At 39.2% G+C, this 24640-nt stretch overlaps 2 protein-coding genes across 5 annotated transcripts in view; one reads left to right on the plus strand and one right to left on the minus strand.

The window, feature by feature from the left end:
- lrtm2a (leucine-rich repeats and transmembrane domains 2a) overlaps positions 1 to 19507 on the plus strand; it is a 25013-nt gene extending 5506 nt beyond the window's left edge. For 2 of the 3 annotated variants that reach the window (XM_057324632.1, XM_057324633.1), the window contains 6 exons: positions 770 to 872; positions 1141 to 1296; positions 8759 to 8938; positions 11927 to 12090; positions 15155 to 15751; positions 16568 to 19507. In XM_057324632.1, coding sequence (XP_057180615.1) covers positions 12030 to 12090; positions 15155 to 15751; positions 16568 to 17016 — 1107 coding nt within the window. In that variant the 5' untranslated portion in view covers positions 770 to 872; positions 1141 to 1296; positions 8759 to 8938; positions 11927 to 12029 and the 3' untranslated portion in view covers positions 17017 to 19507. Of the gene's footprint in view, positions 1 to 769; positions 873 to 1140; positions 1297 to 8281; positions 8939 to 11926; positions 12091 to 15154; positions 15752 to 16567 lie in introns of those variants that run through there. The other variant, XM_057324634.1, reaches the window with a different exon arrangement.
- The window catches only part of cacna2d4a (calcium channel, voltage-dependent, alpha 2/delta subunit 4a), a 39033-nt gene that overhangs the window by 7731 nt on the left and 6662 nt on the right, over positions 1 to 24640 (minus strand). For both annotated transcript variants that reach the window (XM_057324618.1, XM_057324619.1), the window contains exons 15-27: positions 24516 to 24593; positions 22824 to 22904; positions 22588 to 22662; positions 22402 to 22488; positions 22058 to 22129; positions 21874 to 21935; positions 21716 to 21783; positions 21591 to 21636; positions 21420 to 21517; positions 21166 to 21259; positions 20970 to 21062; positions 20542 to 20672; positions 20156 to 20227 (exon numbers count right to left, since the gene is read on the minus strand). In XM_057324618.1, coding sequence (XP_057180601.1) covers positions 20156 to 20227; positions 20542 to 20672; positions 20970 to 21062; positions 21166 to 21259; positions 21420 to 21517; positions 21591 to 21636; positions 21716 to 21783; positions 21874 to 21935; positions 22058 to 22129; positions 22402 to 22488; positions 22588 to 22662; positions 22824 to 22904; positions 24516 to 24593 — 1057 coding nt within the window. The remainder of the gene's footprint in view (positions 1 to 20155; positions 20228 to 20541; positions 20673 to 20969; positions 21063 to 21165; positions 21260 to 21419; positions 21518 to 21590; positions 21637 to 21715; positions 21784 to 21873; positions 21936 to 22057; positions 22130 to 22401; positions 22489 to 22587; positions 22663 to 22823; positions 22905 to 24515; positions 24594 to 24640) is intronic.

Consider the following 24640-nt stretch of genomic DNA (forward strand, 5'->3'; position numbering starts at 1 on the left):
AGAGAGAGAGAGAGAGAGAGAGAGAGAGAGAGAGAGAGAGAGAGAGAGAGAGAGAGAGAGAGAGAGAGAGAGAGAGAGCAGAACCATCTATGACACTGAAGCTAATTAATAGAGTTGGATAATACAGAGGCAGAGCGTGGAAGACAGTGTTAGTAATAACTGCTCCAGGTGAGGAAGACGGCTTGCAGAGGGGAGACAGTTTCTTAAATGAAGAGATGCGTACACTGTAGCAACATCTGAAGATTACAGTCACCACGTCTTTTCTAGCATCCTAAAGATTTGGACAGCCCTGCAATGAAGATTGCCCAAAATAGTGACGAGCGAGCTCGCAGATAGAAGTGTGAATGACGGAAGACATGTGACTCCAGCAGAGCAGATAATTCAGTAAATACTCAGTTTCTGAGCTTCTGTCATTCTCCTTGCACACAAACATCCCACACACAAAAACAAACACAATGATGTTATATGCGCTCGCAGCTATAGAGACCTATTCGGTAGTTAAAAACAAGACCTTTAATTAGATGTGAGAAAGAGATTATGTGTGTCTGCACATAAATAATAATCTTTGAGATGATGTAATGTGTGAACATATTCATGCGTGTGAACTGTGAATGTGTGCATTTATAATGTGGTATCAACACCACAGTGTGGACAGAAGGCCAAAATGTTGAAAAATACATATTTTTGTTGATTAGGGACAGAGAACACTATTGGATTGATTCTGTAAAAGAATACAGCTTTCAAAATATTCTGTTCTGTTTGTTTAAAGCTCCCGAACAGCTTGACACAGCAATGTGAGTTTGGGGCGGAGCCATCTGTTTTGCCGACCAATGGAAGAAGGCGGGAGTGTTCAGGAAACCTGTTTGAAAACAGTCAGTATTTTAAAATTCTTATGTGCCTCTGTATTGTTTTAGTTTAAATAAATATCTGTTTTAATATATAAACAACAAAAATTCATCTATATTATGAATATGACAGGATTAAACTGTAGGCCGCATGTTATCGCAAACACAGCAGTGAAGTTTGTACGCCACAGATTATCGGCAAAAGCTGAAGAATCATATGCTAAACAGCGAGTGGAAAAACCACCCCTCAATCCCTCCACCTCTCGTTCTCTGTTTCTTTCCCTCTGTTGCTTAGGTAACATGATGTCACCACATCCCCTGCTGACACCTTGAAGACTCATCGAAGACTCATGAAGACTGTCCTCAACGTGAGCAGCACACACGGGCTCATCGATGCCCGTGCTCACACATCTTAACGCACAGAGGTTCTGATGGCCAGAGAACTGGCATGGTAAGGTTTTAATGGAACTGTAGTGCTTTTTCTTGTCAATGTCTGGCATGTGAAAGCATGTGGGTGGCAATGAGGTCCTTCTGAAGTACACGGTGTGTTGCAACAGCCCACGACACACAGAAGTTAAATGCTTCTGATGTCGCAGAACACTTTTTCTTATAAATAGCCGCAATTGATGCATTTCTCTTTTTCGAGGCGCTGGCACTGCAGCGTGGCCTGTGTGCCTTGATGCATTATTCAGCACGTCAGGCAATAGCTAGAATGTTTGTATACGTGGATATCTATCTATCTATCTATCTATCTATCTATCTATCTATCTATCTATCTATCTATCTATCTATCTATCTATCTATCTATCTATCTATCTATCTATCTATCATCTCTCTCTCTCTCTCTCTCTCTCTATCTATCTATCTATCTATCTATCTCTATCTCTATCTCTATCTATCTATCTATCTATCTATCTATCTATCTATCTATCTATCTATCTATCTATCTATCTATCTATCTATCTATCTATCTCTCTATCTCTCTCTCCTCTCTCTCTCTCTCTCTCTCTCTCTCTCTCTCTCTCTCGCTCTCTCTCTCTCTCTCTCTCTCTCTCTCTCTCTCTCTCTCTCTCTCTCTCTCTCTCTCTCTCTCTCTCTCTCTCTCTCTCTCTCTCTCTCTCTCTCTCTCTCTCTCTCTCTCTCTCTCTCTCTCTCTCTCTCTCTCTCTCTCTCTCTCGCTCTCTCTCTCTCTCCTCTCTCTCTCTCTCTCTCTCTCTCTCTCTCTCTCTCTCTCTCTCTCTCTCTCTCTCTCTCTCTCTCTCTCTCTCTCTCTCTCTCTCTCTCTCTCTCTCTCTCCCTCCTGTCTGTACTGGATTCAGATCGGAGGGATTTTGTTGAGGAAATGTCAGTGTGAAGCAATGATCAGCCACGAGTTACATCTAACGGAGAGTGTTTGGTGTACCGTTTGGAGTGTAAGCGCTGTTGATCAGCTTGTGCTGATCGAATGGCAGCGGCTGAAAAAGTTAGCCTTGATAAGCTAACGCGGAGGCATGGCATTAGAGTTATCCCCACGGATCGCTGTTCGGTGGAGGATTGTAGTTTAGCTATAGCGCAAGTTGTTGGTTACAAAAGCATTCTATCAGCATCAAGAATGAACAGCGCGGTTGTTTTGTTCCTCGATGATGTGAATAAAGTTAATGAGATTGTTGCAAGTGGAGTTGTTATTAATGATTCTTATACGAAGGTAATGCCTCTGATGCAGCCTGCGAAAAGAATTATGGTTTCCAATGTTCCACCGTTCATAAGAGATGAAGTGATTGAGAAAGAACTGGCTAGACATGGAAAAGTTGTTTCTCAGATCAAGAAGATTGCTTTAGGATGTAAATCGACGCAACTAAAACATGTTGTTTCTTTTAGAAGTCATGTTTATATGGTACTGAATAATGAAGGTGAAGAATTGAATCTTGCTTTGAAGTTTAAAATTGACAATTATGATTATACCATATATGCTACATCGGAAACAACTAAGTTTTTTAAATGCGGGCAGGAGGGACATCTTGCCCGAGCGTGTCCTGGGATTGTAGAAATTGCAGTGCCACATAATGTTGTTGTTGCAGATGGACAAAACAAACAGGATGGTTGTGAAAACCAGCAACAAGAAGATAAAGTGGTGAGCGAGAATGGAGTAATTAGGGATGATATACAACAAACTAATCAAGAAGGGAATAATGAGGAAGGAAGAGTTGTGGAGAAAACAAATGGTGTGGCTGCAGAGGTAGAAATTTCAAGGGATGTTGACATGACAGAAGATGATAATCTTTTTAAAACACCAACTTTGAAAAGGAAAAATAAAACCAAGAAGGGTGGAAAAAAAACAAAAAAAGAACCGGTTCAGGACAAACAAGATGATGAGATGTTTGGAGTTCTTTCTGATTGTAGTAATTCTGATGATTCAGTAACAGAGAGTGAGAATGAATCTGTGAGTTCACTTGATTCAGTCTCCCTAAAAAGGCTGGGGAGGAGTGCATATACTATTGAGAGAATTAAGTCTTTTTTGTAAACAACAAAAGGAATGAAGGGAATTAAAGTTGACGATTTTTTTCCGGATCGTGGTTTGTTTATAGAGTCAGCAAAAGTGGCAATTAAAGAAACAGGGTTGGGGGGTTTAACAGAACAGGAGGTATACAGGTTGAGGAAATTTGTTCAAAAGTTGAGGTCAAGTATGCTGAATGATGAAAAACAAGTGTTATAATTTTTCTTTTTTTTCCTTTTTGCCTCTTTTTGTTTAGCTCGGTGTCTTTTTTTATTCACTTTATGAATAATTTAAAACTGGGCGTCTAAACATAAATGGTGCAAGAGATTATAGGAAGAGAGCAATGCTCTTTGAACTAATAAGGCAAAAACATGTTGATGTTATGTTTATTCAAGAAACCCATAGTGATTTAAAAAATGAAAGTGAATGGATGATGGAATGGGAAGGAAAATTGTTTTTAAGTCATAAGAGTACAAATAGTGGTGGTATTGCCATCCTATTAAGTAAGAATGTTACTCCTGTTTTAGTTGATATAGAAAATGTAATTGAGGGTAATTTGTTAAAAGTATGGCTCAGCTTTGAGAATTTTACTGTTGTTTTTCTGAATGTATATGCGCCAGTAATGGGAGGTGAACGAGTTTTGTTTTTAAATAAGGTTAAAAGTGTTGTAGAAGCCTGCAAACCCGAAGAGTATTTATTTATAGGGGGAGATTTTAATTGCACTGAAAATGATGCTGTTGATCGGAATCATAAAGAACCACATTTGGCTTCACATCGTGTGCTGAGACAAATTGTAATAGAACATGAGTTGTATGATGTCTGGAGAGTGTTAAATAAAACACAGAGACAGTATACGTGGTCACAAATAAGAGAAAACCATATAACAATGGCTCGATTGGATAGATGGTACTGTTTTAAACATCATTTTAGTTGCATTAAGAATTGTGTAATTTCACCGGTAAGCTTTTCAGATCATGGGTTAGTCTGCTGTCATATTTTTATTGTTAATATCAAGCCAAAAAGTGCTTATTGGCATTTTAATATTGGGTTATTGCAAGATAAGTTTTTTCGGGAAGTTTTTATTTATTTTTGGAATAATTTTAAGAACAAGAAGTCTCTGTTTACTTCTTTGCAGTTATGGTGGGAATATGGAAAGGTGGAAATACAGCAACTGTGCCGTATGTATACTCTCAATAGTTCTAGAGACACTTCTCAGTTATTAGAGGCTTTGGAAAAAGAAATTGTAGATTTACAAAATTTAGCGGACTCTACAGGAGATCATGAATGCTGTAAAAGTTTAAGGGGAAAAAAAAGGCTTTGGATGATATGTTGGGGTTTAAGGCACAGGGTGCACTGGTACTTTCACGTTTTCAAAATGTGACGCACATGGATGGCCCGACCAAATATTTTTTTGGACTTGAAAAGAAAAATGGTCAAAGAAGAATTATACATTCCTTGTTATCTGAATCTGGTACAGAACTTACAAATGTCAAGGAAATTCGGAAAAGAGCAGTGAATTTTTACTTGGAGTTGCACAAGAGTGAACATGTGGAGGTCAGTGGAATTGCCAGAGAGTTTTATGTAGGTCTGCCTAAAGTTCCGGATAAGGATAATGAGGAACTGGAAAAACCTTTGACTACAGGTGAACTGTTTGTTGCCCTGAACAGTATGGAGTGTGGTAGGGCCCCAGGGATAGATGGTATTCCTGTGGAGCTTTACAAGACATTCTGGGATGTTTTAAGGGATGACTTGCTAGCAGTACTCAACGACAGTATGACCAAAGGGTCATTGCCTACGAGCTGCAGGAGAGCAGTCATTACGCTTTTACCGAAGAAAGGTGACCTAAGAGACATAAAAAACTGGCGACCCGTGTCACTCTTGTGCTCCGATTTGAAGATTTTGTCCAAGACTTTGGCTATTAGATTAAGAGAAGTGATTGGTCGGGTCATTCATGTAGACCAGACATATTGTATACCTAATAGATCTATTTTTGACAAATTTCATTTGATCAGAGATATTCTAGACATTTCTAGATCTTTAGACTTGAATTGTGGTCTTATTTCTTTAGACCAAGAAAAAGCCTTTGATCGGGTGGAACATGAGTATCTATGGCAGACGTTAAGAGAATTTGGATTCAATCCAAAGTTTATTGAAATGATTAAAGTGTTGTATGGAGATATTGAGAGTATACTTAAAATTAATGGAGGGTTGAGTACTCCTTTCAAAGTTACGAGAGGTATAAGGCAAGGGTGTGCTTTGTCAGGCATGTTGTATGATTTGTCTATTGAACCCTTGTTACTAAGAATTAGAGCAAATATTGATGGATGGAGTATACCAAATTCTGAGGTCAAGGTCAAGTTGTCAGCTTATGCTGATGATATTATTGTTATGGTTAAAAAACAAGAAGAAATAAACATTTTGCAAAGAATAATCAATGATTTTGGAAAAATGTCTTCAGCAAAGGTAAACTGGTTAAAAAGTATGGCTATAATGTGTGGGCGGGGGGAGAGAAGATACCTTCCTAAGCTTCCTGCTGGACTTGAATGGAAGAAAGGAGGTTTTAAATATTTGGGTGTATTTCTTGGAGATGATTCAGTACAACAAAAAAACTGGGAGGGTGTCCTGGAGAAGACAAAAGGAAAATTAGAAAAATGGAAATGGCTTTGGACAAAAATGTCATTTAGAGGAAGAGTTATAGTTATCAATAATTTGGTGGCCTCAACATTCTGGCATCGGCTAGCATGTATTGAACCCCCAAATGGACTCCTTGCAAAACTGCAGACAATCATAGTGGAATTCTTTTGGACTAAGTTTCATTGGGTACCGCAGAGCATTCTATATCTTCCTAAAGAAGAAGGGGGCCAAGGACTAATACATCTGGCTAGCAGGAGAGCAACTTTTCGTCTACAATTTATTCAAAGACTCTTGATGGGACCTAAAGATCTTGTGTGGAAGGATGTTGCTAATTTCATTTTAAGTCAAGCTGGAAATTTGGGACTTGAATCTTCTTTATTTCTTGTGGACACTTCTAAGATTCAATTAAATGGACTGACTCCATTTTACAAAAGTGTTTTTAAAGTTTGGAGTCTGTTTGAAAAAAAGAGAGAAGTATCTGAATGTTCTTTATTTTGGTTATTAGAAGAGCCTATTGTTTATGGGGCAAGATTGGATATTACTTCTGAAGTGGCATTGGGGTTTGAACATATGTTACGTATGTCAAAGAATGTTAAATTATATAATCTAATAACTGCTGGTGGGCCTGACTTGGATAATTTGAATAAGGTGGCCTCAGTTTTGGGTCTAAAATCAATAAGACTAGTTGAAAAATGTTTGGAATTGGTGAAACAGAAACTTACTGTACAAAAAAAGTCTCTCATTTTGAGTTTTTGTAAAGGAAATTTGCATCCAAATAAGAACGATCCTTTCCTGGGGGTTTATATCACTTCTAATTTTGGAGGTTGTGGGGGAAAGTTGTTGGATGCTTCTTGTTTAGAAGATTTACATTTTTTTGAGGTTGACGGGAAGAAATTGTATAGATGCTGTGTTAAAGTTATGAATAAGAACACCTTAAAGGATAGAGTGGATACTGTTTGGAGGGAAAAATTGCATTTGAATGATGATGTTAATCCGGTATGGAGGGTTTTTTATAAACCTCCTTTAGAAAAAAGAATTGGGGATTTGCAATGGAAAATTTTACACGGCGCAGTTGCTGTCAATGCTTTTGTAAGTGTGATAAATCTGAGTGTTAACAATGTGTGTCCTTTTTGTGAGGAGAAAAGGGAAACAATATTTCATTGCTTTATGGAATGTACAAGATTGTGTGATTTATTTGTTTTTTTGGGTTTGTTGTTTAGCAAATTCAATGTACTGTTTAATATTCAGAGTTTTATTATTGGGTATCAGCACAAATCAGAAAATAGAATGAAATGGCAATTATTAAATTTTATTATAGGTGAAGCAAAAAAGGCAATTTATATAAGTAGGAGAAATAAAATTGAGGGATCAAGAGGATGTGAAGTTGTATCTATTTTAAAGAATATGATAAAAGCAAGAGTCTGGATTGATTTTAAGTTTTATAAATGATGAATAACCTGATGTTTTTCTCGATACCAGTGGTGTTATAATGATGCAATATGTTCAGTTGTTGATGATTCTTTATTTTTTTCTCTTGAATTGATGTAATTTATTAATATTTGTATGTGCTATATATTAATATGGTATATATATATTTATAGAAGTGTGTGTGTTGTGATATGTATATATATACTATTATGTATTGTTTTATTATTTTGTTTTGTTTGTTTATTGGAGGTGTGTGATTTGATGTGGACATGTAAATTATATGGAATTTAAAAGTCACAAAATCTTATTCTATCTATTCTATCTACTACTATCTATCTATCTATCTATTATCTATCTATCTATCTATCTATCTATCTATCTATCTATCTATCTATCTATCTATCTATCTATCTATATATCTATCTATCTCTATCTATCTATCTATCTACTACTATCTTCTATCTATCCTATCACTATCTATCTACTACTATCTATCTATCTCTCTATCTCTATCTATCTCCTATCTTCATCTCATCTCTCTACTCTCTACTCTCTCTCTCTCTCTCTCTCTCTACCATCATCTCTTCTCCCTCTCTGCTCTCTCTCTCTCTCTCTCTCTCTCTCTCTTCTCTCTCTCTCTCTCTCTCTCTCTCTCTTCTCTCTCTCTCTCTTTCTCTCTCGCTCTCTCTCTCTTCTCTCTCTCTCTCTCTCTCTCTCTCTCTCTCTCTCTCTCTCTCTCTCTCTCTCTCTCTCTCTCTCTCTCTCTCTCTCTNCTCTCTCTCTCTCTCTCTCTCTCTCTCTCTCTCTCTCTCTCTCTCTCTCTCTCTCTCTCTCTCTCTCTCTCTCTCTCTCTCTCTCTCTCTCTATCTATCATCTCTCTCTCTATCTATCTATCCATTCATCCATAAAGCGTGAGAAAGAATCAGCTGTTTTCTCGACCCCTCCTCTCTCCCCTCATCCCTCACTAATGTTACTATCTTTGACGAGACTGGCACACGCTTACACTGAACGCCTCACCACATGCACATATGGAGAAAGCAACACACACATTTACTCACACACAGACACAGGCTAGCCCGAGGACAGCACGCGCTTAAGAGACAACCTCCTGACACACGCACACACACACACACACACACACACACACACACACACTCAAGTGCGTTCTGTAGACCGAATACACCAACACAGAGGCGAATCATTCTGCTGGAAACCACAGAGAATAAAGACTGGAGCAAGCCCCCCTCCCCTCCTTCCCTCTCTCTCTCTCTCTCTCTCTCTCTCTCTCTGAGCATTACAGCAAGGCATTGCGCAGGATTTAACTCCCCTCTTATTTATTTTAATAATTTCTTTTTTTTTAATTCCGTCTTTTCTCCAGTGGGAGCCGTCGCTCGTGGCAGCCGTCGCTCCTGGCAGCGGGCAGATATTTTCATTTCCATATCGGAGCGTTACGAGAGCTGCCATTCGCTCGTTTCTCCAACAGCCGTGCGTGAGCGCGTGTGCATGTGAGCGTGTGTGAGCTCGGGGGGGACGCTGGGAAGGACAGCATCTAAAGACGGTGAGTAAAATACTGTTCACCTATAACACACAAGCACCACACATTCAAATGTTTTGATGGTTAATATTTGATACGCAAGACCATCTGGTTGAGAAGATGGATGATTTAATGTGATGCATGGCACGTGGACTGATTCTGTTTTGGGTTATAGATCTAACGTTGTTATTCAGTTTTTGTTTAGACACAAAGGATATGTAAGGGTGTGTGTGTTTGTTAAAGCAGGTTTCGTACTGGAATGCTGTTATTAGGTGTATATGTGCATGTAGGTGTGAGATTGTGTCTACAATATGGAATCCTGAGAATACCTTTGGACACATCCATCTATTCACACACACAGATGCGTGTGAATGCTAGGACAAAAAAAACTGCCGATAATATATCTTTGTATGTCCACATATACAGTATGTCTTTATTGTGCATGTGTGCCCCTTTTTTGTTTGTGAGCGTGTAATTCTGCTTTTAATAATTGATGGCCGTGGCCTCCGCGTCTTTGTTTCTGCCGTTTCTTCTTGCCTCTGTTGACTCCGACTGCCTCAAAGTAAAGAGAAAATTAACCAGGTGGACTAGTTCAGGGGTGAACACCGAAAGGGCGTTTCTATTTACTTATGTGTTGCAAGACACACAGGGAACCGACACGCATGCTCTCACACACATGCACACAGCTGACCTTGTGCTTTCACAGGAAGTTAGTAAGACGTGTGGTGAGAATATGAGAAATATGTGCGGGACTGAATGTGGAGAGAGATGCTGCTAAAGTGAGAGACTGTTAAATGACGTGTGTGCGTGTGTTTGTGTGTGTGTGCGTGTGTGTGTAGTCTGCATGCTTCAGAGTCAAATGACACCATTCCTCTAACTAATTATCCTCTCTTCACACACACACGCACGCACACACACACACACGCACGCACGCATGCACGCACGCACACACACACACACACACACACTCATATTATCACGCTGTCATACTCGTACGTTCTAGGAAACGTAATGGGAACATATTTGCATGCTGAGAAACTGCACAGAAACACCTTTACAAATGCACGCACGCACGCACGCACGCACGCACGCACGCACGCACGCACGCACGCACACACACACACACACACACACACACACACACGCACACACACGCACACACAGTGACTTTCATTGACTATATATACTGTGCTAATGATATATTCCATACCTGACACATACTGTACACCTAACCATCACCGAAACCTTTCTGCATTGGTAGATTGCCATCAAGACATTATTAACTATGTTTATTGAGCCATTTTCCTTGTGGGGAATGTTGGCCAGGCCCCACATTTATAGATGATTTCTGGTTTTACTATCCTGGTGGGAAAATTTGATCCCTGTAATGTAGGCAAAACCTGACCCACACACACAGACACAAACTCCCTCTCTCTCACACACAAGCAATATAACCTCTAAATGTCTGCACATTTTTCCACTGTGCCGTTTCAGATGACAGCCTGGTGAATTGGTGTTGCGTTGCGTTGCGCAAACACACACTCACACACACTGATGGATGTGGCAGGTGACAAGGCCGCAGTGTCACAGAGAGCAAGTCTAAGACAGCAGCGGCCATTTTACAGCCATCATTCTGCCGTAAACAGAAGCAACTTGTAACCTTGTGCCCGATACGACCCGAGAAACACACACATGCACATTCACAGCATTGCATTACACAACCGATGTTACATAATGTTACGTCATTATAATAATAATATTCCCGCCTCTATCATGTGCTGAAAGTGTTAATGTACTGTACCGCAATGAACAGAATCTACTGTGTTGCTGCCGTTTGGTGCACTGGAGACGTGTATTACAGTAAGTACTGCTGTATAGCAGATTGCTGTGTTCCCAGAGGAAAATTTTATTGCTCAGAGGCCGGGTTTTTCTAGATCAAGAGACTTAACGGAGATCGCTGTAATGTTTGATTTAAGGGTCAATGTCTCTGATGTTTCTTCTAAAATACCTTTAAGACAATGAGATGAGTGTCGACAAACAGGAAGAAATTAAAGCGGTTAAATAAATCGGATAGAATTGCTTAAATAAATTGGTCCTTGAGAATTTAATGAAATAGTTTGGATTTTTAAGTTTGACTGTGTATCTTTGATTTTCGATTGCAGATAGTGATATTATTGAGATTTTTCTGAAACTGAGCATTAATGTGAGATCTTTTTCCTTATTTTTCTCATTTTATTTGTATTTAATTGTTTTATATCCAGGACCTTGTAAAATTGATGAATAGTGTAGTGATTGAAATACTTTCTATTGAGGATGTTTGGGTGGGACATAAAATGGCTCATCCTTTATATTAAAATAGCCTATAAGCTTTAAAGTTATCACTGGCTTGAATCTTGAACCATTGCTACATCCTACTGAGATGGGTGATATTGGGGGAGGGGCATCCTCATTTTAGAAAGCATTTGATTGGACAGAAATTTGTGGCGCAAGATGAGTCATTAATGTTTCAGGTTGTTTTCTGAGCAGAAAGAAACTCTATATTACAAGCGTGTATGTTTACATTTACATTTATGTATTTGGCAGACGCTTTTATCCAAATTACATTGCATTAAACTTTACATTTGTTTCTGACTACGTGCAATCCCTGGGATCGAACCCATGACCTTGGCATTGCTAGCGCCATGCTCTAACCACTGAGCCACAGGAAAGCTGGTTTGATAGGATTCAAACCCACAGTTTGATCATTCCTGTGGGTGATATACAGTATTATAGTCATTTCCATCACAGCACAGAACTGGAATATTGTCAAACTAGAGAATTGTCATTATTGTGAGTGTGTGTGTGTGTGTTGGAGGTCAATTGCTCATTTATGTAGAATGCGCATAAGGGATAGAATGAGTTGATCTTATCAATCTGTCAAGGTTAATTTGAGTTAAACCACAGCTACTAAACTCATTCACACTAAAACAGGCAACTTCTAAAACCTGACTGTCCCTCAAACTCTCTGTGCAGTGTCTTCACTGTCTGGCCCCATATCGCTGCCCGTGGAGGCTGGCATCAGGGCCAGCTGATGCCACAGCAGATCTGAGGCAGCTGCAGTTGTAGAAGCAGAGACATGCAGCTCAGCACTGAACCTGCAGTGAGTCGCAGGAGGAGAGGAAACCCGGACAGCAAAGGTGAGACCAGCACACACACTTACAGCACACACACTTACTGCACACACACACACACACACACACGCACACACACACACACACACTTCTAAAGTAAATCTAGGTTTTCACCTCTACAAGGAAATACCCGTGCTTGCAAAAAATAGTTGCAGGTAAGCTGAGGTATTAGAGGTTCTGGCTTTGCGTGAATGTGTAATCAATCATCTTTGGCAGATATGGTTAAGTCTGCTATATGTTTTCTTTACATGGGAATTTACATGTTCCAAGGGAATATGCGCCAAGATAATATATATATATATTCAGTATATGAAGAGTTTGGTTCCAAAATGAGATAACTTTTATTATGTTATCATGTTTTTATTGTGTTAGTTAGCTGTATTTTTTTTGTTTTTATGGCTTAAATCAAAACAAACCAAATGCAGTTTGATTGATATTAATTGGAATGCACAATAAAAAAAACATGATTTTTGATTTTCTTTTTTTAAATGGAGTTATCTCATTTTGGAACCAAACTCTTCATATATATTACATTTTTAAAGTAGCAGGTTTTTTCAAGCATCTTGGCAACGTTGCTACAAACTGGGCTGATGCATTGATTGTATGTGTTTGCGTGTGTGTGTGTATAGATTAGTATAGAGTAAACATCACCAGCTGCCCCAGCAACAGATGGATTAGAACGGCTTTAGTTAATATGCATCTGATTAAAGATTTGCGTGTAGCAAAGCAGATGCAATAGCATGCATAGTTTTGCTGCATTGTCCACATATACATTAGTCATAATACTGACCTGCTGGTTTAACGTCAAACACTCTATGTATGATTGAAGTTTATCGAGCACGCAATCACTTGTTGGGTTTACGGCATAGTTGTTCACATAGGGTACATAACAGAAAGAGAACACTGTTTTCATAACTGCCGTCATGTGCCTGTCACACGTTTATTTTCAGCCAAAGGGATGAAAAAGGAAGAACGTACGGCACTAAAGAGACTGTAGATAGTAAAGGAGACAAAATAGCAATTCCACAATCATTAACTACATAGTTTAGACGTGGGGATTAATTATTGAGATTACATAGAATTGTGTGAGTGTGTATGAGTGTGTGTTTGGGATGGTTGAATGTGTCTCTGATTACAGAGGGATCAGAGTGTTGAGGTTGGTCGGGATCAGATATCTGAGTGCCGTTACTGCATCTGTCTGCACGCACACTGCCAAACACTCGCACACACGCGTTTAACATTGACTGAGACAACTGGGAACTCAATGTTTGAACCGCTGTGCCCACTGATAACATGTGCTCATGTCATCATCAAGCACACACACACAAAGAACATTTGTTGTGTGTTTGTTTTGTCAAGGCAGAAGACCTTCTCTAGTACATTAGACTTCCAAGTGGTGATGGGACCCAACCCAGTATCATAAACAATTATTGTTTAAAAGTAAACAAAAATGTCCTTAAAATTAAACATTGATTAACTGTTTAACATTAGGGGTGTAACAATGTAATGTGGCAAAATATAAAACTTACCATATAATACAATATAAAACTTTACTATATGTATTGTAGAGCTATGGTAATCTTTTTTAATATTTGGTCAACATATATAAGGTTTTGATGTCTTGTTTTTTAAATGTTTTGATTTAACGGGATCGTTCGCAAAATTCTGTCATCATTTACCCATCCTCAAGTTTTTACAAACATGTTTAAATGTTTTGTTCTGCTGTCAAATTAAAAGATATTTGGAAGAATGTCAGTAACCAAACAATTCTGGGGCACTTTTCATTACTTTAATAGGATAAAAGAACTACTACAGTATGATAGTCAGTTGTGCCCCAGAACTGTCTGGTTTCCCACATTTTTCAAAATATCTTCTTTTGTGTTCAACAGAACAAAGAAATGTATAGGTTTGGAACAACTTAAGAGTGAGTAAATGATGACAGAATTTTCATTTTTGGTTGAACAATTCCTTTCATTATTTATTCATTTTATTTTGGACATAAATATATGTGATAAACAATGTGTTATTTTTAGGCCTGTCAAATGATTAATCAAGATTAATTGCATCCAGAATAAAAGTGTGTGTTAACATATGTCTGTGCACTGTGCATATTTACAGTATGTTGTATTTATAAACACATACACGCATGTATTTGAAAAATAATAAACGTTATATATAATTATTATAATTAAATATTATAATTATATATAATTAATGGTAAATATAAATAAATACATCTAAATATTTCCTATACATGTATGTATATGTTTTTGTTTATAAATAAAAAATAAATATGCACATATATTGTGTAAACACAAACTTTTATTCTGGATGCGATTAATCGTTTGACAGCCCTAGTTGACTTTGTTTTCATTTCTTTTCAAAACCTTGCGATACTACCATATGGTAAATTGTTTGCTTTGTATTGTGTTACACCCCTTATCAACAATGCGAAAACCCACATAGATCTAACAAGATCCAGAATTATAAATTATGATGTTTTTCCTCTGCTGTCTGTGACCCTGTCAGACAAGACCTTTACATTTTGCGCCTGTGAAAAAACCCTGCTGTAGTTCATTACAAAAACCTGTAGTAGCCTACTGGTTCATAGAAGAACCCCACAACCAATACACTCATCTTAAGAACCTTAAAACCAACAAGAAGACCATTTAGCCACCTCAAGAACCCTATAGAAATAAAATGTGTCTGGATAAGACAAGGGTTTAAAAATACAGCCTGCAGGTGCTGTGACAAACAACAGCAAGTGTCGCACAAGCACTGGCTTATCTAGAGGTCTATCTGAACGTTCACATTAGTTCCAGTTTAAAATAGTAAAGCAGGTACAGTCGTCATAGGTTTCCTATCCTGCTGCTGCTGATTCAGAGCTGTCAGACATCAGTCTCCTTCATTAAATACAGTGCAAGTGATTTAAAGTGGCACCAAATCAACACCTGTCACCTCTTTCATGTCAATCAAGGGTGAAAGTGGCTTATCACAGCCCTTTCAAGCGATATATATATATATATATATTTATATCTATACCCTGTTTCTTTTTTCTTTTCTCATGCAGGGCTGTTAGGTGTGCTGAGTGTGTGTGCTACATTACTGCAGTTATGCGCTGGCTGTCCTTCAGAGTGTGTGTGTAACTCATTGGAAGTTAACTGCAGTGGGCGGAGTCTGGTATCTGTGCCCGCTCTGATCTCTCTCCCGGAGGGCACGCACACCCTCCATCTAACCAATAACCGTCTCTCATCCCTGCCCGTCTCTACGTTTGCCAACCTGAGCACCCTGGAGACACTCGACCTGTCCAACAACTATCTGGACAACCTGCCATCCAGACTCTTCCGCGAGCTGAGTAACCTGAGCGATTTGAGTTTGCGCAACAACAGCTTGACGGTTCTAGATCGCGAGTTGTTTCGTGGCCTGACCCAGCTGCGAAGGCTGGATCTGTCTCTGAACGGCCTGGCCGTGGTGCCGCTGGGGCTACTGGATGAGCTGCAAGGGCTGACCTGGCTCTCCTTGGCTGGGAACAGACTTCACGCACTGGAGAGAGCCACGTTTGAGCCTCTCATCAACCTTCAGCACCTGGAGCTGGGAATGAATCCCTGGGAGTGTGACTGCAACCTGAGGGACTTCAAACATTGGATGGAGTGGCTGATATATCGAGGTGAGCAACATATTACCTTAGCATTAAAGGGATACTTTACCCCTTTTTCATCAGTTAGTCACCATCATGTCATTTCAAACCTGTATGACTTTCTTTTTTTCTGCAGAATGCAAAAGAAGAATTTTTGAAGAACGTTAGTAACCAAACAACATTGCCCCCCAATTGACTTCCATTGGACACAAAACCATTTCTCAAAATATCTTATTTTGTGTTCCACACTAGAAAGAGTCACATACATGTTTTAAACGACATGAGGGTGAATTAATTATGACAAAAAATATATTTGTAGATGAACTATTCCAATCACTACAATTAGTGATTGTAGTATTACCGCTCCTACTGTCTTTGTAAATAAAATGATGTAAAAACCCCAAATGATTATAAGGAAGCGCTGAACTGAAAAGCCGCAGCCTCTTTTACCCTCTCTTTCACTGTTTCTCCTTCTGTCTCTCAATCCCTCCACTCTAAATCAGAGAAACTCATTTCATTCTATTTCAAAGCAGCTTTGAGAGAAGGGGATTTGAAACAGACATGAGAAGCTGAGTCACAAAGCTCTTAGCGTGCGCGTGTATGTGTGAGAGACCACAATCATGGTGGGCTCCGACTATCTGTATGCATGTCAAGCTTATTAATTACACACCAGCTAGCCACCGCTCTTCCTTTTATACAAACAAGCACATCCAAACTGAAGAGGGCTGGTGACCCTCCTAGCTGTGCGGTGCCGTTGAACCAGTCATTTAAATTCATTAGAGGTGACTGCTGTTTTCCTAAGAGGGATAGCATTTTGATTTTCCTCTCGTGCGTTTTATGTCGTAGGTGGCTATGTCGATGCGGTCGAGTGTACGCTTCCGAAGGACTTGAGGGGCCGGGACATCAGGGGCGTTCCTGTGGAGATGTTCAACTACTGTCTACAATTGGATGACGAGAATGGGGGCGGGGGCACTAAGGGTGGATCCCCACCGTGCGTTCGAGCGACGGCCGCTTCGTCGGAAGGTGCGGTGGTGCGTACGGAGGGGGAGCTACCAGACTGTGTAAAGCAGAGGTATCGGCCGGTCAGTGTCCGCAGGGCGATCGGTACGGTGGTGATCGCCGGTGTGGTCTGCGGGATCGTGTGTATTATGATGGTGGCGGCCGCAGCGTACGGCTGCATTTACGCCTCTCTGATGGCTAAATACCAGCGAGAGCTGAAGAAAAGGCAACCGTTGATGGGTGACGTCGAGGCAGAAGGCGACCCGGAGGAGAAACAGATCTCATCCGTTGCATAGGGGAACGGTGAGGGGTCGAAAAAGGTCAGAGGTCGGCCGTAAATCTAAAGAACCCTTAACTGGTTAAGCTGCACATTTGATGATCATTTAGCTGCCAAGTTGAGGATTCGTCATACCTGTTTCCTGTTTCTCTGTCCTTCTTGAGACCCTCTCTGACTCTCAGACTTATACTTTACTGTCTCTAAACTTTATGACCTTTACGCCCCAGGACAAGAGGGACCACTCGGCACTTTAGAACCCCTCATCCTCCCCAAAGTTGAGAGGTTCTCAGCAGAGGAGGCGTGGATGCTACTGTTCACATTTCTGAACCCTGATGTTTCTAGAGGATCGTGTGCTATCATTAGCATTAGCCTCTGTAGCAGCCTGACCATCAACCCCAACCCTAATTCCAAACTCTGAAACCAATCCTGAACCTCTTAAACCCTCATTCCTCATTTACAACCCTAATTGTAACCCTTAACCCCATGTGAACCAAGCATCATATCCAAAATATTCCCACATTATTTATCAGATATTTATAATATATTCTATACGATGTGTCGTGACCCCATTTTTCATGTTTTTAAGTGTGAGGTTTGTCCCTTTGTATCGTGTGCTAAATAATTTGTGTTAATAACACTGTTTCGTTGGTTCGTTTACTGTTCGCTGTTTTCCCATGTCCATCTCTAGAGGTTATTTTGTGAGGCTAAAACTGTGTGAAGTGTCTTGAAGTATCGTGAAGTGCTAATATAGAGGAGGCTAAAGCCTCTGTTATGTTAGTGTAGGGCGGCAGATCGTGGCTATTAGAAATGGCTATTGGCTAACTGTTAATTACATTTCAGCGGGGAAATACAAAGCACAGTAAAACACAGTAAAGCTGCCCTCTAACCGAAAACAGAAAGGCAATAGCTGAGATAAGCATATAAACGTTATCTTTATTAAGATAGATTTTTTTGTGCAATAGAAATCAATGTCTTTGTTGATCTGTTGTTTAGTTCTGGTCTAGGGTGTCATAGCTGATTTAGTGAGCTCTTTTCTCTTAAGGCTTGCGGCGGAGGAGAATCGATCACCTCCGTGCGATCAATTTTCGACTTGTGGACCAATTTGCATAATCCGCTTTTCTTTGAAGGGAGACGCTGTTTAGATGATTGAATAATTCAGATCCGTCTGACTTGGGCTTTCAGAAACCCACAGATATTATCGATATAAGCTTTTCTGCCGCAGTCAACCTCTGGACAAAAAATCTGCTTTGGAGAGGGAAGGAAAATGTCCAAAACTTAGCCGCACAATCTTAAAGTAAAACAATGTTTTTTTTCCATAATATAAATTTAGAATCATATTGTAATTGCTCTTAATATCAACAGTAAGGTCATCGTCAAGTGTTTATGCTGCCATCTATAGGCAGGATGTGCAGTAGGCACCAGGGTGTGAAGTAAACATCACACCACCTCATCAGGATTTAGGAGATGCTCTTCCGCTGTAACTATAGCAACAACTCTCCTACACTTGATTCATTACCAATGCAAATTACTGGCATAAAGTTGTTTAAGAAAGTGCAACACATGTGTGTGCTATGACCCACACCAGCATTTAAGAGTCTAGTGTGTGTCTCTGTGTTCAGTGATATCTACAGCCATATGCTGAGTATATACATACAGATATACATTTATTCAAGAGAATGTTGAATACATGTATATATTTTAATCTGTGTCTTACTGTTTATTTATGGAAATAACTTGTGCAAATATCTTTTTTGTAGAGGAACTCCAAGCTCAAAACTGCGAATTTGGATAATTATCAGTAAGAGAGGTTTGGTCAAATGAATGCTTTTGCCATTACTGTTCATAGTGTTTATGTTATACAGCATGTGTCATAAGCCTGTGCTCTGCACGGGGCGACAAACACAGACCCTGTATCCTCCTTTTTAAAAAAAAGCAATTTTCCCACTGGTGAACTATACTTTTCCTGTCAAATTGCACTTATTGCGAATTTTCTCAGAAGTAAGCACATGCTTGTTTATTGACTATGTCAGCAATGCGCTTTATCTGAATATAAGCCGACAGAGCAGTTTGTGATGTAATATGTCAGTGAATATGAAGGGCGGTTTATAAATGAGCAATGACTCAGATGGTGAGTGTGTGTGTGTTTACTCTGCATTGCTTGAGCTCTGTCCCAGGCTTACATATGAGGGCAGGGGCACAACATCACACACTACACTAGACCCCCTCGCTAAAAAAGGCTTTCATGTTGGACGGATATAAGGAAAGGATTTGCCCATCTGATTGAACTGGAAACATCCTAATCTTCATGAAGTTCTGGTTTAGTATCTTATAGCTTATTGATGTGACCCTTTTCTTCACTTGACCTTTTTTCTAAGACTGATATGAGATCCTAATTTATATTTTCCCTTGATAAAAATGCGTTTGAAATTATGATGTGTGAGCTGTGATATAATTCTGTGTTAAAAAAGGAATAAAGAATGTATTTCCGTAAAGGTTCAAGTGTGAGATTCAGCGCGCACGCACACACATTTAAAGTTTGCTCAGAGGAAAATGAAACAGTATGGTTTCTCAGATTGACACAAAATGGAGAGAGACCCACACTCTTACATGAATAACCAAAGGGTCGAGGTTTGGCTTGTTATGATGGTCCAGTCAGCTTTTTATGGAAAAAAGCATCTTTGTCTATTGATGATCGTTTTAAAATAATACATTATATTGTAGTACAGAGACTGATTCGGAATTAATATTTTTTGTGTCGGCAGATTATGACATCACTGCTCAGGATAGTAACTTGTGAAAGGCTTTGGACATTTCTGTGATGCCTGTCAGCATTGACTTGATGTCATTTCCCTGATGCTCCAGAGTGATAAGTCACATGGCATTTACAGTCCAGGTACGAATGAGTACGAGGGACGAATGCATTAGTTCAGCACAAACGATAAGCTTGTTTGTTTAAGCAAATAGCAGCCAAAACTCTTTCCTAGTGTACAAAGATGTTCATAAGGAGGTGAACTCCCTACATGGTAACATATCCATATATGTAAGCATTCTCACAACAGATAAAGATAAAAGCTCAACTCAATGGGTGGTTTTATTTCTGCACAAACTAATAAAGCACAACAAAGATAGTCGATAAAGAAAACAAAGGAAGGTCCTACCTCCAGCAACGGCTGTCTTTTTGTTCACGTTGACCGTAACAGATGTGACAGCAATCACAAATTTGCCGCCGGCTAAAGGGAAAAAAATATAAATGAGCACACAATAGGCTGTAAAGTAATACTCATACTGTGTCCACATATGCATACTTGCATGCTACAGAGTATGTACTGTAAAAAGCAGTTTGACATATTAGTAGGACCCCTGACATGACAATTTTTTATTTAAAAATAAACAAAATAAAGAATGTGGCGTAAAGTAAATATTGTAAGATGTCATGGTTAATTAGTAAATAGAGAGCATCACTGAATTCAGTACATACTTTGAAAGTATGGCAATTTGGACACAGCCATAACCTTTATGACATGGTATGCAGAATGCAGTCTACCTCGTTTGTTGTCGCCTGCAGGGACGTAGTACAGAAATCGTCCAGCTGGATACTCTGCTGCCCGTCGGTACCACACAGGGAAATGGTCCATAGTGAAAAGATTCTCCTTATCGGATGGTAATAAGAATTTACTGCAAAAAAACACACATTATTCGTATCTAAAACATGCTTTTTATGTGTACGGTATGTTTTGACCATAAAGAATGCTGCTATGTACAGCAACAATTACTGACTTTAATTCTATTATTATTTTATTTTATACACTATGATTATTCTACATACTCTCCAAGAAACCGTAACAAACACAATGTATTCTGGGAATTGAACTTGAGTGACGGTAGGAAATCCTATGACAGTAGATGTTCCCCATGCTGTTCAAGGCTGAGTCGTGATGCAGACACGGAGAGATCTTGATTAAAGTCACTCACTTGGCCACACGTTTCTCTACGCCCGTGTATCTGATCATCCTCATGAGACCGGAACGTGTGCCCAGGAATGCCGTCTCTACACCCCCATCGATGCTGAATGACGGAGGCGTGCAGAGAAATGAGAAAGGTCAGACTGAAGTGCACATTACACTAATGAAACTGGGCTGTGACACTGCGTGTGGGTGGGAGATCGTACCCGGAGGCGTTGAGCAGCAGCGTGGTCCAGTAGGCTTCCATAGGAGCCGTGACCACTGCGTCAAAGAGAGTCTGCTGCAGGAGCTTTTCATCACCTGCGGAGCAAACACATACCTGTAAAATGTACCTCTCTGTACATTTTTCCTAACACAGGATAAAGGTTACGCAAAGCGTTGTTTAATGGTTATGCTGTGCATCACAACAATGTGTTTTGACCATTACATCTTTAATTGATTTAATATTTAAAGAACTCACACTCCAGGTCCGGTTCTTTCCCCGTCAGGTATCGAACCACTGCCTGAAACTGCGTGAGCTTTCGGTGATGTGGATCAATGTCCGTCTCGCAGTACGTCCTGAAAGATAAAAAAATAATTTGGGATTCCAAATAAACTACAAAAAAACAACCTCACATTCACTTTAACCCACCATTCGTTAGCTATAGTGACATCAGATGCAGTCAGGTCATGCAGGCCTGTAGACAGAGCAGCAATAAAGCAGTGAAGAACAGTAAATAGACTTACTTTGTAGCTAATAATGTCAATGATCTTAACCTTCTTCCACTGACACATTTCCAATGAAAGCATTCTTCCCGTAACCTTTGGTAAGTACAGTTCCAAGGCTGAAAAAACAGACACAGCGTACAACACAGTTAAACGCAATTATTCATATAAACATGTTTAGACAATGGATATCAACGAACACTGCTCACCTGAAAGGAGTTTCATTGATGGTAGTGTAATAATATTCATTTTTCAGGAAAACAACTGTTCTCTAAGAAAGGAAGACATTCGTGTACTTCAGCATGACACAACTAGGTTATTACAGAATGGAAATGAATGAATCAAACTAAAGTAAATGGATCGGAAGAATGTAAAAGGACAAAATTCACTCACTCCTTTGTCTACCGTCGCTCTGACATCCAGAGAGAGTGTGCCAGTTTCCCCTTTTACCATTGCTGTTCTCAACTAAAGAAATGCACCTTTTAGTAATTGATCTGGAAATAATGTGGTGTTTACTTATATATCATATTTGCAAATATGACCATCCAGTAGTTTACAGAAAACGGCTTAATACACATACAAAATTATGTTTGTGTAAAAATTGGGTTAAAAGGTAAGAGTTCGGTTAAAAGACAGAAAACATGAATAGCTCTGTATAAAAAAACAGCAGTCAAAGGAAAGTACTGAGCACGAAGAACAAAAATCTGTGTACAGTATGTGTGTTTCGTTCCACTCACTGCGTCTTCTGTATCCTCCCACTCCACCTCTGAGAGATCCACGCTGTTATAGTTTGGCTTTGGCTTGAGCTTCTTTCCCTCTTTATACTAACACATTCCCAACCACATACATTAAATGTAGAAGACATCCATTTTAATGCACTTAAATACCAAATGCTTTTTGAAAGGGAACTGTGTGATGCTTACGAGAGGTCGAAGGTCGGGATGGGAGAGGATATAACCATTGTTGGTGTTCAGGAACGCATAGCCGTGAACCCCGAGCTGAGACAGAAAGTCAAAATCATTACTTACGACTGCAGATTAAAAAAAAACGATAGCCATTTATGAGTGTGGAATCATTTCTATGGATACAGTCTGTCTGTGGGTGTGATCAGCTATATTACAAAATCGAGATCTGGGACCTGATGATGTTTTGTAGGCACCTTGTATCGAGGAGCCAATCTCATGAGCTCTTTCAAAGGGACATCAGTGCCAACCACACCAAGGAGGATGCCATGGGACAGCTAGAGAGAGAGATTATTATTAGAGTATTAGATTAAGTATAGTTCCCTGTCATTGGTCAGTTTCATGAGTGCAATAACAAAGTTGGGCTGTTATGAAATGTGTTCTCTTTGTAATGAATCACGAATTAATTTAAACAGGAATTAAATATTCCTCTCTTCCGTTTATAATTTCCAACCATATGTGCGTTTTAGGATACCACAGAGAACAGAACCGGAACAGCTGTTTGAAGGAACAATGAGCCTGTGAACAGTGGAAATCTCAGCAGTCTACACACAGAAGTCATTAATTTAATTTATCTCATATAACCAGGAAATCTATCAAAACTGCTACAGCGCACTAAACGATTCCATTTATAGACAAATGCATTTTAATTAAAAACAATGTATTCATCGTGTTCAATTGAAAAGAAACAATAGATGCCATTTATTTTAACTTTGCGTTTTGCAAGCAGGATTTCATTTTTATTCTAACAGGAAATGAAGGAATTTATTCATAACGCTCTGCACGAACAATCTATCAAGGTCATAAACTCATATATTACAATAGTATAATCCGTTTTGTATTAGCTGTATATGCCTATTCCTCGCGAAAATTAAGCATGGTTTTTCCAAATTTCTCTTACCATACTTTAACCATGATATTTGTGGTAAATAAGGGCAATACACATTTTTATCAATCCGCCAAATCATGGTTTCTTCAAGTTTACTATAATAAAACCAAGGCTTATTTTCCTAAGTGATACAGTATCATCCACAGCTGAGCAGCTAACGTTAGCTCCCGCCTATTTCTTTCGTCGCGAAACCGACGACGCCTTTACTGAGGAAGAGCCGCCTGATTCCTGAACCTGTAGTTTATTAAATCATCTCCCGTTCCAGGTATAAAAGTTGATCTACACTCTAAAAAAAGCCGTAAAAATAGGGCACAATATACTGTATTAATATGAAGGAATTTTCCGTGTTCATTTTTACAGTTGTTTTACCTGTATTTTACATTTTGCACTGCATTCATTTGCATTTTAGCATTAATGGAAATGTCCGTAAAATAAAGGAAAATGTACTGGTAATTTTCTGCCAGTACTTTATCTGTTTTTTTACGGGATTTTTTTTTACAGTGTATATAGTCAAAAGTTAGCGAAATATGTGCTATGAATGTGAGTTGTAGAAAACTGTAATGTTTTGTTACCTCGATGACGCGGTGTCACGAGCTTCACGTATGTCCTTGTGAAGTTCATGTAACGTTAGGCTATGACAAAACGTTTAACTGACGCAGTGTTTCGTAAATATGCATTATTTATTTATATATTATAAAGAGGGTAACTTGATTTTTTAATTGTTAGGCCTATTTGTTTACAGAAAGGCAGTTATGAACTAATTCAAGAGTTTCCATTGCTGAATGTGTTATGCCCATTATTAGCTGCTATCTATTGTAACCACAAATGAACCTCTCACTATGGAAAGCATAGTTTAACTAAGTTATAGTTTTACAAATGGCAAATTAAAAAAAAACATAGTTACACGGTTTTACCATAATAAAGCAACCATAAAAACATTTTATTTGATCATATTTTTTCCGAGAAGCAACACTTTTATTTATGGCAGATAAGAACTCACTGTTTCTTCTTTCTTGCTGAAGACAGGCATGGCCACAGACGTCATCAGCAGCAAGCTCTCGGCCTGTGTGTTAAAAAGCTGAAAGACAGAGAGGAAGAGGGATGACACTGACTGAACCAAAGGTA

This window comes from Triplophysa rosa, linkage group LG24 (assembly GCF_024868665.1).
Source record: "Triplophysa rosa linkage group LG24, Trosa_1v2, whole genome shotgun sequence".
In the NCBI taxonomy this organism is placed as follows: domain Eukaryota; kingdom Metazoa; phylum Chordata; class Actinopteri; order Cypriniformes; family Nemacheilidae; genus Triplophysa; species Triplophysa rosa.